This window comes from Rhinichthys klamathensis, unplaced genomic scaffold (assembly GCF_029890125.1).
Source record: "Rhinichthys klamathensis goyatoka isolate OS25496 unplaced genomic scaffold, OSU_Roscu_1.1 h1tg000139l_1, whole genome shotgun sequence".
Taxonomy (NCBI): Eukaryota; Metazoa; Chordata; class Actinopteri; order Cypriniformes; family Leuciscidae; genus Rhinichthys; species Rhinichthys klamathensis.
Window position 1 is genome coordinate 785,513 of NW_026606674.1, and position 16,355 is coordinate 801,867.

Sequence of the window (16,355 nt, forward strand, 5' to 3'; positions counted from 1 at the left end):
GTACCTAATAAAGTGGCCGGTGAGTGTATGTAATCACCCATTTAACACACATTACATTTGTAGCATTCTCAGTTGTTGATTAGCTAACACATGGATTGTGGATAAAATATGGACCTGTATATAGACTGGTTAAAACTTTAACAAATTGTAAAATGTGTGTGTGTGTGCGTGCGTGCGTGCGTGCGTGCGTGAAAGAAAAACGGTTTAGAATTTATACTCAGAAATTGCTATTAGCACACATAATTATAAAGACACCGCAAGTAAACCATTGAATTAAGCATGAAATTGTGAAGTAGAAAGACTGAAATAGTATTTTTTGTAAAACATACTTCAATAATCTCTAGTAATTAGCTACTTTTTTACAGTGAATATTTGTGATACATGCTCTATGCTCTGTAATCATAGAGATGTAATCAGTCACTCATTAGTGTACACAAGCCATGCTAATGAACGCTAGGACTGATTAGCTATTAATTAACAGCACATCCGCTGGAATTCTGACCGAGAATGAGTTGGCCTTGGGAATTCATACACTGCTAAATTGCTTATGTTAAGAGAGACACGAAATTGTATTTTTATTTCCACCGTCACTGCACCTTGCGTGTGTTCTCTTGCAAAAATAACACGTTGCCTGAGAAGGAGATGGAGAGAAAGTGCCATGCACACCATAAACCATAATAGCTGAAAGCTAATTCATAGCTGGGCCAAGGGATTATTTTGCAGCAGCCGGCTGGAATCTCTTTGATGAGGCCAGCAGAATAAAAGCCTAACATATGGATCTGATTAGCACAGGCGAAAATGATTCTTTGATTCATTTCTGCACGAGGACCCAGTGCTTGTGATACTGCTGTTATAGTGTTATGTTTTTAAATGCATCCCATTCTGTCTATCAGCTAAGTCTGGATGAATAGGGTTTGGCAAAACAGATTTTGGCTTTCACATCAAAAAGATGTTGTAAACTTTTATTGACCCACATTTCATGCATTAATACACGTGAGCACCATTCATGCATGTTGTATTAGTGGCACGTGAAGCTGATATATGTTAAGTTCAGTGGGAGGGTGATTTGTTTAAGACACATTATCACGTTAGCGCACATGTATGGAACGCAAAGTGGAGACGGGGATATGCGCTTTCAACGTGCTCAGATGACAATAGGAAGATGGAAAGCTTGGTGGGGAATACACAAGGAGAGATTACAGATTCTTTAACTGTAGTGCTGTTAAATTTATAGCGTTATGACGCTATAAGTTCACATACTGGCTTTACATGGTTTCTAGCTGGTTGAAACTAGTTATTTACTAGGATCTTCGTATGTTTCAAACTTTTTTAGGTGGGTGATTATTTACTACATTACCTGAAAGTAGGGCTTGAGGACCCAAGAGGTCAAGGTTTAGCTAGTTGACCCATTAAAAAGTTGGCCTATGTGTGATGAATGCATACTATTGCCCTAAAAGGCTAAAAATTTCTTTATTTTGACTTGGCTCTATCACAGCAGTGGCTTGAAAAGTTAGCACCATAAAGCCCTCATACATCTTATGCCACTCAGGTTTAAAGGTAACTTGGACTTGCCCCACCAGCTGTGTTTAAACTACCACACTGACGGGAACCAAGCACAGAGATGGCGCAGATAGCCAGTCGCAACTGGAGCGTACTGCCACAGCCACACATCCAGACTGCAGGTATGTGTGCTGAGATAAGGAGCAGTGGCACTCGCCGGCCCGTTACAGCAACCCGGCTCAGGTATGCTGGGAATGCAGCAGAGAGTAACAGAATAAAGACAGGCAGCCTGTAGATCTGAGCTGAGGCTTCACTGAAGGCCATTGGTGGAGGAACTGGGATGTTGTTGATTTTTGTCTCCTAAATAACTCCATGAAGGAAAAGGAGTTTAGATAAACCAAACATGTAAGATGGGTTATGTAAGTGTGTTGAAGGGCCAAAGAGTTATTGGAGCTAAAGTGTGAGCAGTCCTATCCAATTCTGCCATTCCTGCCAAGTCTCCTTCAGGACACAAAGTTTACTTTCAGGAGACCTTGTGGGACTCCATTCTTCTCCAGGCCCCGAGCATAGCGAGGCAACAGTGCAGAGATTATAGCAAACCAATCACACCCATCAAAAAAATATTATGTTCCATTCCAGGCGAAAATAATAGCAAGAAATAATAGCTGATGTTATACCTGAGCGTCAGTTATTTTGGTACTACACATTAATGAAACAACAGACAATTTTATGTTGTGAATTGAATAAGAATTTGAATCTGATAATTGGTCTATATTTGTTTTTATCTTGGATTAAACAAATATGTGAAATATGTCTGGTTGCATAATGGTATTTACTGAAAGAAATCTGGAGACTGGTTTTGGCTCCTCAAAGCTTTGGTTTGTTCCTGTTACAAATGTTCCTCCTTCCTTGTAAATGCGCAGGAGAACAAATCATTTATGTAATAGTCCTCATTCCTCATGTCTTCATCTCTTTTTACGCACAAGATAGCTGTAATTGTGAGATCATGTATCTGTGACAGTTACACAGCTAATCACCAAATAAATACAAACTTGGAAATGACATTGATTTGAGTTTAAATGAAAGATTTGCCTGTAAATTAACTTAAAGCTTCCGCTAAGAAAATAATAGTCCGCTTTAATGTACAAAACAATCAGCCAAGCGACAGGACGTAAAATGCAACAACATTACAGTAATATTAATACTGAAATTGTCTGATGGTCATTCACTTACATCGATAATAACTGAGACACAGAATGGCGTCAGTTTTGCAATGTTGTATCCTTCATTTCACGGGACACGGAGGATGCATTTCAAGGCTGCATTTGAAGGAGCCTTCGAATTGGGACAGCCTTCGTCGCGCAGCGGTGACTCATTCGGCCTTCGAATGCGGCCTTCAACGGATGCAGCCTGGTTTGTCGGATCTATGCGCTAGCGCAGGTTAAAATCTCTAACTTTAATACTATTTACAGTACCTAAGTTAATAAAACAGGCTGTGTGACTACAAGGAATGATTACATCAAAATGCTCGTCCGTATGCAAGTTGGAGGAACTTTATTTAAATTAAATATACACCTGTTTAGCTATTGTCACGTGCCTGTGATTATCTCTTCGGTTTCCGAGTCCAACCCCTGGACCAATCAGAATTAAGTATTCCAAAGAACCGAGCAAAGTAAATGAAGGGAAAACTCGAATTTTGAAATGAACCATTGGCTCTAAAATAAATCAAGTATGTTACTTGGTATGTCATTCGTGTGACACAAGTGTCACACAAGTGACAATGGCTTTGTCTGTCCTGCAAGTGAGCGTTCAGTACTGGTTTTGAAAGTGTGGCTTAATAAGTGTCCAACTGTTTGGACCATTGTATGTGTATCTGTGGGCTGTTTATACTCTCCTTTTTAAAGTACTGTACTAACATACAGACACAGATTTAAACTACTGATTTAGGTTATGTTATTAATCAGCTCCTCCTAGCATTCATCAAATATATCACACATGATAGCATTATCTTTGATAAATGAAATCAAGGCATATTCATTTCAAAGTGATCAGTAGTTATATTTTTCATACTTCATCTACACTTTTGAGAGGTAAAATCACTGTTGGCAGTGTTTTGAACACTTAAGGGCACTTAGAAAGAACGTGTATGGCCGACTTCCATTTTATCTGAATGCCAGTGACATCCTAAGTGCACTTCTGGCATTAGCGAACAACTTCTCTGATCCTGACAACTTCCACCTTGTCTGGTAAATGCTTACGGGGGAACTTATCATGAAGAGATGATTTTTAGCATTTTTTTTCCTAGGCATATTTGTGTCTATTTCAGAAGATTCACCTCCAGTATGTTAGCATATGTATTTGTGCAATGTATTAGTTCATTATACTCTTAGTACATCTTATAATACAAGAGTATACTCTTCAACCTACTCTTACAAACATTGGCTTTTGCCAATACATGGTTACATGAAGAACCTTTGACATCCATGCATCAGTCATGGAAAACATTTCTTCATATTATTCAAATGTTCTTCACACTAAGAAGAAAATGGTTCTTTTAAGTACTGTTCACTAAGTCAGTTTAATGTAATTTAAGTTGAAATAACTTAAACGTCCAAGTTGATTGTACTTAAAAATTGAAGGCAGCAACGAAAACCCCATTTTGGAAGCTTTACTTTCAAGATTGCGGCCTGAGCTAGAAATGTACTTGCAGTTATTTGTGGGGTTTTCTTGGATTTCTTTAGTTTTCATGGTCTATATAGCTCAGCATTGATGTGTATTCTCAGCTGTCGGTTTAATTGTGGATAAAGTGTGTCATGACCAAAGCACTACTCTCATGGTTACGGTTAAGACCCTTTTGACACATACGGCTGGAAAGAAATGAGTCATTGGTCGTATTATATTTTCTAGTGGTGTAATTTTCCAAATTGCCTTTGACCCCAACTATAATCAATTTTTTTTTTTTTTTAAATCAGACTTATAAGTAAAGGATTTTACCAGTGTGTGACATTTCTTAGCTCCATTTTCAGACCAGCTTGGCATATATGCCGTGTTGTTGTATATAAGACTCATTCAATCAAAGCACAGTCTTGTCAGCCCTAATCAGACATTTTATTGGTTTCTTCAGTATTCAGCTAACAGTTCATGGGTCTCTAACTAAAACCGGTGATCTCATCACAGAGAACTGATAAATGTGACATGTTTTAACCTGATTGTTTTTTTAAGTGCAGTTTCTGCATACCTAGCCGTCATAAAACTGAAAAAATACTGGACGTAAGGAAAGTCTGAGATTATTTGATATTCTAAAAACATTATAACGCTTAAGTGAGTTAAAGTTCAGTCAGAGTAATTTAGTGATAAATCAGTACAAGATTACTACATGAGACTATGGTATCACAAAAGTTTGATTGTAACTTGTAAGGTGCTGGTATGATGGATGAGATGAAAGACAGTATTTTTTTTAATAAGAGTCATTTTTGTCAAACTTATTGGAGCTTGCATGGAAGTGTCCAAACAATTCCCTTCAAATCCCAAGATGCAACATGTTAGCGCCGTAGATTCCTCTAATCTCCGGCCAGTCTGTGAAAGCAGGAGTGTGCGCACCTGGGCTAGGTGTGGGTAGCCCTCATTCTGTGATTTTCATACTGGGACAGTGTGTTGTTTGACCCTCATAGGCAGTACAGAGACAGACACTGGGACTGAGAAGATGCTCTATCCTCATCTCTTCTGTTTCAGTTCATTTCTCTTCAGCAGTAGGTTTGAGGTCTAAAAATTTGAAGATTTTTTTGTTCCGTGTGAAATATTCAAAAAGCTTTTGGAATAATTTGTTAATATGTGTTTGAATGGAACATAAAGAGTCACCAAGAACATGTAGGAGAATGTCAACGCATCTTTTTAGTAAATCAGATTTATTTGGTGTGGCATTTGAAATTAGGTACATTATAATGCACTTTATGCAATAATATTTCTTAAATATGCTTTTCCCTATTACTTTATTTATCAGAATTGACATCTAGGCTATTAATATATATTTATATATATATGAGCTTATTTTTATTTTCTTGTATTTAAATAGGAAAACTAGACACTAAACATTTTTAAAAGATCTACCAACACATACAATATACAGTGCGCATGTGCAATATAATTTACAGTGCACTACAATATACAGTGGTGAAGTAGCGCCCTCATGTGGATAGGGAAAGATTGTTTGAGAGAAAGAAAGTGAAATGGAATTCAGTATGAAATTATTTTAAATATATGCTTATTAACGTAACAACACCAAAATAAATGTTCATTAACGATATAAAAAATAACTGTAACTGTTGAATAAATGATGCAAACAATACAAATTTTAAATAGAAAAATGTGTTAAAATGTGCTGCCAATATTGTATTAATAATATTACATGATAAATTAAGTGCTAAAAGTGTTTTAAGATAACGTTTGGCGTTAACATTTATCCAAAACACTCCAGTGTTGTTTAAAGGTTTTTATATAGGTCTAGGCCTACTTTTAAGTATACCTTTACTTTATTGATTATTTATTTATTTTAATGGTTTCTTTACATGTTTTCGGTTTTCTAATTTTTATCCTTTCTGTTTTGCCTGCTGGCACTAATTATCTGCCTTTCTTTCTTTCTTTCTTTCTTTCTTTCTTTCTTTCTTTCTTTCTTTCTTTCTTTCTTTCTTTCTTTCTTTCTTTCTTTCTTTCTTTCTTTCTTTCTTTCTTTCTTTCTTTTCTTTTTTCGCTTGGCCTCGAGTAATTTTTGTGTCTTGTCTCTGTTATTCGACGCAATAATAGTTCATAATAATAATGCTGCAAACTATCACAAAATGACGCACAAGACGCGAACTGCACAGTACATCTTACGTGACGCGACGCAACATAAATAAGCTTCGCTAATTGGTTGTTCCAGTTTTGCAGCGTCGCGTCGCGCGTTTCCAAAGAGCACGAAATGTGAGTCACGTTGCTTTGCATATTACAATGATTCCAGGAAGTTTTTTTTAGGTCGGCTGTTTCCTGCACCTACGCCACCTTGTTTATCGTTCTCTTTCAGACGAACTTAATCTATTAAAACTTGTCTTAAACCATTCAGCTGTACCGAGGTTTATGTAGGATCATGAGTTTCTTGTACCTGAAAGGTGTTGTGTTTTTCACCTTCATACCTGTAGTGCTGAATCTCAAACTTATGGATAATGGGCTCTCTCTGAACTGTACACAAGAGGTAAGATAATGCCAAAAGATCACCAGATACCATAATAAGCGTTATGCGTATATTTATTTGTATATGTTTAATAGTCTATGATGTTTATTTAGACATCTGATATTTGGCTCTTTGGGAGTTTTAGACTCATATTTGTGTCATCCATTGTTGTTTCTTTCTCTTTCTCTCTCCAGAAAGTACAATGTAAAGCAGAGTTTAGTAAGTGCTTGTCTTTTTTTCTTTAGTCTTCTCATTGGAAATGTTTTATTATTATTATTATTATTATTATTATTATGGGTTATATATATTTTAACTAATGCTTTTAATGATTCCCCCCCCCCCCCCCCCCCCCCCCCCCCCCCACAGATAATTGCATGTATAAAGGATGGCTCATTCCTTCAGATTTCACTCCCAGCGGCCCTGATGATTTAAAAGTTTATGTTGATGTGAGAAGAAATATGAAAGATGATTGGGAGCCAGTGATTGTGGCTAAATGGAAAGCAAAGGATGACGGTGGGTCACTTGTTGTAGGCGGTGTCGTGAGTATTCAGATTAGATTAGATTATCATTAGACATGTTTGTTACATTATGTGAATATGGAGAAATCCATTCCAATTCCTTGCAACCAGTTTGTAGCAAAGGGACACTTAAATTGAATGTTTAAGCCTATATTTTAGTTTATTTAAAACTATGATAAAGCTAAAACTTTACAATAAGGTTCCATCATACCTTAATACATTAACTAACATTAATTAACAATGCATTTGTTACAGCATTTATTAATCTTTGGTCATTTTAGTTAATAAAAATACAACTGTTCATTGTTAGTTCAGGTCCATGAAAAATGTTAATAGATAAAACATTTATTTTAATAACATATTTATAAATGTTGAACTTAATATATGTTGAACTAAATGTTCTTTGTTAGTTAATGTTACCTAATGTTAGTAATCTTAATAAATGGAACCTTATTGTAAAGTGTTATAATATTTTTGAACAGCCATATTTCATAGTTTTAAAAAGGATCTTTATTTTCATTTTGCCTTTTCAGAAGGCATTTATAGATTGTAGTCGTCAAGTTTATTAATCTCTTTTTTCTTTTCTTTGCTTGCAGGAAGCATAAACCATTTGAGAGGAACAGAGCTTAGTGTGATGAAATCATCCACCAATGAACGTCTGTGTGTTCATTTCAATTTCCTGCAGGAATTTAAGACCATGAGAAATGATGCTGGTGAAAAGGCAAGATGATTGATCGATTGATTGAATTATTATTATTTTTCCACAGATACTGATATATTATCTATTCTATTTTAGTGGTCCTTTTCTCTGGATAAAGTTGTGGTAGATCCAGGCAGTAAATATATAGTGACTGTCTCCAACCTTCCCAAGCCAAATTTACAACACACTAGTTACAATGTTAACCGAACAGTTGATGTTCCAGGTAAGTGCTAAATTAATCAAAATTCCTTGCTTAAATCTACATTACAGTTTATATTTGTCACGGTTTGGGTTTTGTTTCTTGTTCCTGGTTCTTGTCTGTCATGTGACAATATTCAGTTTCAATCTATAACCACAGGTTGTGAGGATCCTTTGATGCGAACGACCAAAATCTGTTTTGAGAAAGGTGAGAAGAACTTATTTATAACTGGTTTACCTTAATCAAATAGATATACACATATAAACCACCTTAGTTCAGTATTAAAGTATACGTGCACATCTAAACATATGAGATGTTTCTCTTAGGGGATACATGGCAACCCAATATTACTGTGGGGAGGACTACAGGTCTAAATGGCAAGGATATTCTGTATGTTGCGTTTAATCCTGGAGAGAATGCAGACAAATACAACGTTTTTGTGAAGTGCAGTAAGGACCGCGTAACAAAGACTCTTTATAATGTAAGACATGCTTTATATATGTATATTTAAATATATCTAAAAGAACAAGGATGAATAATTTTACTCTTTTAGGAGAGCAAGACTTTACTAAATGTGACATATGGCCTGGAGAACTGGCCACGTACATGCTGCAATTTCGATGTTCAGGTGTGTAGGCCTAAACGTGCACTAAATGAATGAATGAAGTTATATAATTCTTATATACAAGGATCTTGATATAAATAGTGCTCTTTTCCTATTTAGATCCAGCCATATTTTCGGAAGTGTGCCAACGACTGTCGTCGAATAAACCATAGTTGCAACATATGTGTCCCTGGTGTGTATGGAACGATTTCACTTTTTGAACTAGTAAGAAAAAATACAGTAAAACGCATAATGCCACTTTACTCATTTTTATATATGTTCCTTAGTACCAACAAGCCCTCCTGAGAACAACTCAGGATTTTGGATTATTTGTGTCGGATTATGCCTCCTAATTTGTGGCATTGGTGTTTTTGCCACTTATTTGCGCTGCAGGAAACCACCGAAAGGTAAGCAGTGACATTTAAGATGGCTATTTTTATCTTTAAAGACTGTGATGTTTATCATGTGTGTCACAACACTGGCAGTGATATCTTTGCAGAGTAACTTCCTGTGGTTAGCCACATAAGCAGTGCTAGGAGGACTGAAACAATACATCTTATATGCAGTAAATGATCATTTTCAAGGATTATCTGTGTTTCTAATTTTCAAAATGTATTTTAATTCAGGTGCAGAACAGCCACTGGAAGAAACACCTCTAGAACCGCCCGTTCTACCCGGCCCACGATCCATATTGATCATCTACTCCAGAGATCACCCTCTTTACACAGACATAGTGCTGAAGCTTTGCGCCTTCCTGCGGGCTAAATGCGGCACTGAGGTTGTGTTGGACCTACTTGACGTGACTTGGCTTGGCACCATTGGCCGGCTGCAGTGGATTGAGCAAAAAAAGCGACACATCGAGCAGACGTCAAACAAGATCTTGGTCCTCTGCTCCCGAGGAGTGCAAGCCAAGTGGGGGGCGATCTGCGGAGAGCCTCGAGTCCTCCTCCGGGAGGATGTGCTCTCTCCGATCGGTGATATGCTGACTCTCGCCCTTCAGCTGATTACACCTGATATGCAGCGTCCGGCTTCCTACGGGACGTATTTGGTGGCTTACTTTGAAGATGTATGCAGTGAAGGCGATGTGCCGTCTTTGTTTGACATTGCGGTCAAATACAAGCTGATGAAGCATTTCGAGGAGCTTTACTTCCGTATCCTGGATGTGGAGAAGTATCAGCAAGGGACGGTGCACTGTATCGAGGGTATTGGAAAGGAAGAGTACTTCAAATGCCCCTCGGGCGAAGCGTTGAGGAATGCGATCGAAGCCTTCCAGGTGCACCAAATGAAGAATCCCGACTGGTTTGAGAAAGAGTGCGTGACTAGCGAGGAGGACGTGAGAGGAGAAACCGATGCACTTTTTGAGGAGCCCATTCCGCCAATATATGAATTAGTGCCGGTGTATAACAACGGACTCCCAATCTTTGTAAAAGAGGTGGACATCCATCAAGACACACAGAGTGTTTGCACCGTAATTCCCCAAATTCATGAGAATCCTGAAGAGTCGTCCATAATGATTGTTAATCCTAGAGTCCAGCCAGATAACAGCGAAGTACTTTCCTATTATCCGGCAATAGAACGTCCTCTTGAAATACCCAGTGGGACACCAGTGGACCCACAAATCCACCCATATCTCCTTGCCGAACCAGTGGAAACCTCACATCCTCCTATAGGGTTTCCAATGGGAGAACCGTCAGATAATTATCTGAAGGACAGCAGAATGCGCTTTTTAGTAGCACCTCCACCCTCGATGGAGGACAGCTTCCATTTATATGGAGAGATGTCCCAGCCAATGGAGATGGAGGAAAGTGAAATGGAGGGAGCTTCTGAGACGAGACCATCACGAGGGTCCGATCAGGGATACGGTTCCAGGTATTCCACAGTGAGAGAAGACCCCAAGGTTCAGGAAGACCTTTCCTCTCTAGCCAAGTTACAAATGGAACTTTTCCTGAACAGCCCCATCTCTTCAAATTTCTGCAACAAAACAATGGAGATCTGAATTTCTTCATTGTCTTTTGGCTGTTTTCTGATTTGTTGTGTGCCAGAAAGTTCTTGAACTGTCTATGGTTGGTCGTCACTCCTAAAATATTTGAACGGAAGGTCAATAGGAAATAGGCTAGATGGATAATGAGTTCAGTGATCAGCTGTTTTATAAATGTTTCATCAATAACAAATTATTAGACACGAACACAAAGGTGTGATTTGTTCACTTTTACTGTGGAGCAGAACAAGTACCTTGATATAGAACAGCACAGCACATGATTAAGGTTATGTTTAGCTACTGAACACAAGTCTAAGTCATTTGGTTGGGCTTGCAATGATACATTTGTCCTGTTTTTCATATTAATTGCTCAGACGAAATGTTTCGTTGTATTATATTGCACTAGTTTCTTTTTTTAATAGTTTATTCCAGTTTAACAGCTATAACCATCTACTATGGAAGTTTGTATATAATTGTTTATGAGTAGATGTCTTTGGTAATTATCTGTTGTGTGCTTTTAACTATAATTTAGATAAAGAATCACTTTATTTGCTTCAAATTTTATCCGACTTTGGACCTCAAATTACTTTTTAACCAATTTAACCAGGATACTTCCAGACCCTTGCAGCTGTTACAGTGCAATAATGTCTTATGTAAACATAACAGTAACTTAACTTGCAAAATAAAGCCCTTGCAAGAAAATCCTCTGTAAAACATTGTGGATCAATAGAGAGAGGTGGGGTTGGAAGTCGATTTCCCCGTCAAAAAAGGTTATGTAATATGTACATACTCTAAAACCTGTAGTTTAAAAAACATGCGTAGTATGCAGTGGTATATATTTGTCAGGTTAAATACTGCGCAATGAGGCACAAAAAAACCCATAATGCACTTTCGGCCTGCATATTTAACACGTTTAGCTCACCCTGTACCCCAATCCTCAAAGCACAAGAGTAATAATATGTTAGAATAAGGATGCACAATTGTTATTAATTACATGTTACACTAGAATATAAAATACTCTGCTGTTTTAACTAAAAGTGTTTTCTTCTCACTGTTCAACCAAACTGTTGATAATTCACCCTAAAATGAGTATTATGTGACAAATATAATTTACTCACCCTCAGGTCACTCTAAACTCAGAAGATATTTAGAAAAAACAATTGTTGTCCATACAATGAAGGTCAATGGGGTCCAAACAAACATTGTTTTGGACCCCATTGTCTTCCATTATATGCACAAAAACATTGTTCAAAATATATTGTTTGTGTTCCACAGAAGAAAGTAAGTCTTGCAGGTTTGAAATGACATGAGGGTGAGTAAATTATTATTTTTGTGTGGACTGTGTCCATTTAAGGTGGAAAATTTGACTGAGATTAGGATATTAAGCAATTGATTTGGCTTTGACATATTTGTTCAGGTTCCTGGTAAAGAGCTTTGAAATATACATGTCTGGAATCTCATTTAGACACAGATGCACTGCATGTAGATTAATGGATTGTGTCCTCTCGCAATCTGTCTATCAGCGCTATCACAATTGTCTTGGCTGGTCCAAATGTTATTAATTGTGATAATCATACCTCATTTACTGGCATGAATAAAATAGCATCTGGAATTGAGCAGATAAACCAACTGGTTCATGATTTCAAACATGAGGTTCTGTAAAGAGGTAGCCTTGTAAAAACTGATGATGGCAATATGGCTGGTTGGGAGCAGCAATGGAGTTTGGTCATTAAAGATGGTTTACAGTTATCCTCATAGATTCTATGCTTAGCCTATTAACATTAAGGAACATCACGAATTTGTATCATACGCCGTTTGGCAGTTTCCAGTCCAAAGTACCATTGCCACTGACACAGTATTTCAAATAGGAAAGGACTACATCACATTCACAATTTGAAGTGTACACCAAGCCTAACAAGTCACAAGGCATATTTACACTTTTGATAAGTGCATTTAGGAACATCTCTTGACAAGGTGTCTGAAAACACTATAAACATCTGTCTACATTATAGCCTACTAAATTGAGGACATTTTTACATAGAAAATAAATTATACAACATTGCACTTTCCTCAGTTGAATAGTCCTCACGTAATTAAAGTGCCTCACAAAACAAGTGCAAATCAAAGATTCTCGTATCATCATATAAGCACTGGTTTACAGTCACATCCCAATACATTAGGTATATACTGCAGAGGTCACAGGTGGGAATGTTTTTCATTGGCACGTTGAGTGGTTTGGTTGTAGCACCTGTTGAGAGTGAAGGAGAAGGGATAGTTCACCCAAAAATGAACATTTTGTCATCATTTACTCATCAAGTTTTTCCAAACCTGAATGAGTTTCTTTCTTCTGTTAAACACAAAAGATATTTTAAAGAATGTTGGCATTACAGTGGACAGTAGTCCATGGCTATCGTCAACCTAAACTGTTTGATTACCAACATCTTCTTTTGTGTTCAACTGAAGAGAGAAACTCATACAGGTTTGGAACAACACAAGGGTGAGTAAATGACAACATTTTAATTTTTGGGTGAACTATCCCTTTAAGGAGAGGTACTGCGGGCATAAATGTGGATTTAGGTTGTATTTGTCTTTTGGATTCGGCACAATTTTCCCAAAACATCTCAAATACTAGCTAACATGTTTATAAACATATTTTTATTTTCTTTTATAGGCCTATCATCTATACAATGCAAATAATGTACGATCAGTTAGCTGTTTTTTTGGGGAATGTCTGACACAAATGGCATTTTGCATGCAAAGCTAAACAAAATATTTCAGGATTTGTGCAGAATCCTACTTTTGCTTCCTATATGATATTGAGTGTGTTTGTTGTTTTTAAAGCCTTTTAACAAAAGAGTGAGACAATGGACGACAAATGAGTTAATTAGCCTAAAACTGTTTCTGTGTTTAGTTTCACTTGTTAGGCCTATATTTTGCACACCTGTGAAAATGTAATAAGATGACGAGTAACGTTAATTTGCATATTCATCAAAAACGTAAAGGGCCAGGGAGCGAATTGTTCCGTTACCTGCGGGGAGCAGATTTGTTAAAGGATTTTTTCTCAGCAATTTTCGGCCCAATTAACAAATATTTATTTATTATTTATTTGTTATTTTTAATTATAAAATAGACTGATAAACAGCGAAAGTAGTTGTATCTATTTAAACGCTCGCCGCTGACTGTTGCTATGGTTACTTCCGTTCGCGAGAGCGTATTTGCTATCATTTTGTGGTTACTGTACTGTTAAAACACCTCATAATTGCACTTTTACAAAAAGGTAGTCAAAGTACATTTTATTTATTGGTTAAGTTTTATTTAATTTTAAATAATAAGAAAGGACGTTAGCACCTGCAGTACCTCCCCTCAAAAGGGCTGATGCACACTGTTGTTGGACGTGGCCTCAGGTCAGCGTTAGTCCTTAATGAGCATCTACGACTGAGTATTGACAGCTAGCGTGTTCACATAACCATGGGGACACATGTCGTTTTCGGAAACGCAATGGGAGAACTGGGCTGTGTTACCCCCACGTCCACGTGCAAACCTCCGGACACCTCGTAAGGACACGCACTGCTCAACCAGCTCCAGGCACTTACACCCCAGGAAGAAGATGTTCTTGAACATGAAAACCGATATGGGCATTTTGTAAACAAAGACGAGGAAACATCTGACCACCAACAGCGGTGCATTGAGCAGAACGCCGGTGAAGAACCTCGCCCATATCCAGCGACAGTTCATTTCCGAGGCCGTCAACTCGTAAAGCCAAATAACCGGAACGCCCAATGCGATGAAATACACGGATATGACCGTGTACCTAAGGTATATGTTGGCGATTTCGTTTTTAAGGACCAGTTCGACCAGAGTGAAGCTGTCCAGGATGTCTAAACAGGTGCTCATGAAGGAGCCCTGGGAGTGAAAGCGCGTGGCACCGTTAGGGTCTTCAATGATGGAGTTGATGAGGCAGTAAAGCAAAGGCGCGCAGAGCAACATGGTTATTTTGAACCCAGTGATGCCAAATGGCACCTTCAGGGCAATAAGATCCAGGATGGACGTTTCCAGAACGAGCACCACTTTCGGGGTGGACGCGATCACGTAGATGAGCCATGCTAAGTACGCGAAGGTGAACTCTCCGAGGTTGCACCCGAAGATGGAGCTCTTCTGGTGGAAACCACAGGCTCGTTCTCGCTTACTCCTGGCGTTTTTAATGAAGAAGATCGCCCATCCCGATATAACCACCAAATCCGTGGCTATCCACGAGCACCAGTAGAGATCCGTGAAGACGATGAGGTAGAAATCCAACATGCCCCCTTGGAGAACGAGCACGAGGAAGCACACGAGCTTATAAAACAGGTTTTTCTTAGACCTCTGCACGAACAGAGGGGTGGACTGCATGAATTCGCTCGATGTCATGGTGTAAGACTGAGGCTGAGCGGTGGCAGAGGAGACCAGGGGCTGGGAGCTGCCCTCCTCGAGGTTGGCACTGCCGCTGGTGGTCTGCGTGTCTCTCCTGGACGTGACGCTTCGGATGAACAGCAGCTGTCCGTTTTCTGGTGCGGAGGAGACAGGTGAGTCGGGCTGGGAGATGTCTTTTATGATTTCAGCAGTCATTGTATTCATTCCTTCTCCTCCCGACTTGTTTTGGCTGTGCTAGTGTAATGATAGCCGCTCAAGGGGGGCAGAGGAGGAAATCCCGTTATGGAATTCCGTTGGATTGGAGTGCACTTACCCGATCCCTCCAAATAAAACTGATAAAATATGAACTAAAATGAATAATGAATAAAATGACGCTGATGTTCATTGAAAACATTAATTAATGTTTAAACATCTCATATCCACGTTTAAAATTATAGTAGGCTACTGCATTTAAATATATATTTTAAATTTTTATAAAGAAAAAAAAAAACCCAGAATGTTGTTTTTTATAGTAATAAGGTCAATTTCGTAATATAGATTTCACCAAAAACAACCATTTAATACACAGCCCTACCAAAAAACACTATTTGGATTTAAATTGGCAAATGCTTAAGAATCTATGACTGGATCATTATTGCAGTGCTTAGGCTATGTTTCTAGCATGTTATATGTTTGGCATCATAACCCTTAATCAATGGAGTGTGTAGCTTTTCATTTCTTAAACAAACATGTAGAAAGCAGGGCCGGATTAAGAATTCAGAGAATTCATAGAAAATTGAAGCAATTGCTTCTCCTTATGTCTTTTAATTTTCTATCATGAAATAGCCAGTAAATAAAGGCTTTTAAAATAATTTTAAAGAAGAGTGCCTTGGATTTTTTCTAAACTAAGGTTAATGTCGATGATATATGATGTGCTTTTTCACAAAGCAGCTTCCATAAGAATGCAAAATAAGTCAAATGCAAATGGCCTCTCCAAAGCGGTTCTTTTATAACAGTCACATTTGTCTGATGATGTGCATTCAAGCATGATCACTCACAGAAGCCTGATGTTGGACATCAGAAGCCTAGTATGAATTTTATCCATTATTTATCCGAGTTATTATTGTGGAAGAGTCAGAGCATTGTTTCATGTTAAAAAAAAGTGCTGTAGCTTTAGTTAAATTATGGCATAGGAGCTGTATTCTGATTACTGATGTTCTTTGAAAATTATGTTAAGATTTAACTTTTCCTAAAAGGTTGTTTT

The 16,355-nt window shown here is 37.9% G+C and overlaps 2 protein-coding genes across 2 annotated transcripts; one reads left to right on the top strand and one right to left on the bottom strand.

Annotated features, from left to right (window-relative positions):
• The first annotated feature begins 6,509 nt into the window (after window positions 1–6,509).
• On the top strand, window positions 6,510–10,759 carry il17ra1a (interleukin 17 receptor A1a). Its single transcript, XM_056257501.1, has 11 exons — window positions 6,510–6,724; window positions 6,898–6,922; window positions 7,070–7,216; window positions 7,818–7,942; window positions 8,018–8,144; window positions 8,280–8,327; window positions 8,447–8,601; window positions 8,674–8,748; window positions 8,845–8,917; window positions 9,012–9,131; window positions 9,351–10,759. Exons 1-11 carry the CDS (start codon window positions 6,620–6,622, stop codon window positions 10,718–10,720), a joined length of 2,370 nt encoding a protein of 789 aa, XP_056113476.1. The 5' UTR covers window positions 6,510–6,619; the 3' UTR covers window positions 10,721–10,759.
• A 2,649-nt stretch (window positions 10,760–13,408) lies between these two features.
• Window positions 13,409–15,392, bottom strand: tmem121b (transmembrane protein 121B). The gene has a single exon (XM_056257500.1). The coding sequence runs from the start codon at window positions 15,314–15,316 to the stop codon at window positions 14,132–14,134; it is 1,185 nt and encodes a 394-aa protein (XP_056113475.1). The 5' UTR covers window positions 15,317–15,392; the 3' UTR covers window positions 13,409–14,131.
• Between the last annotated feature and the right edge of the window lie 963 nt (window positions 15,393–16,355).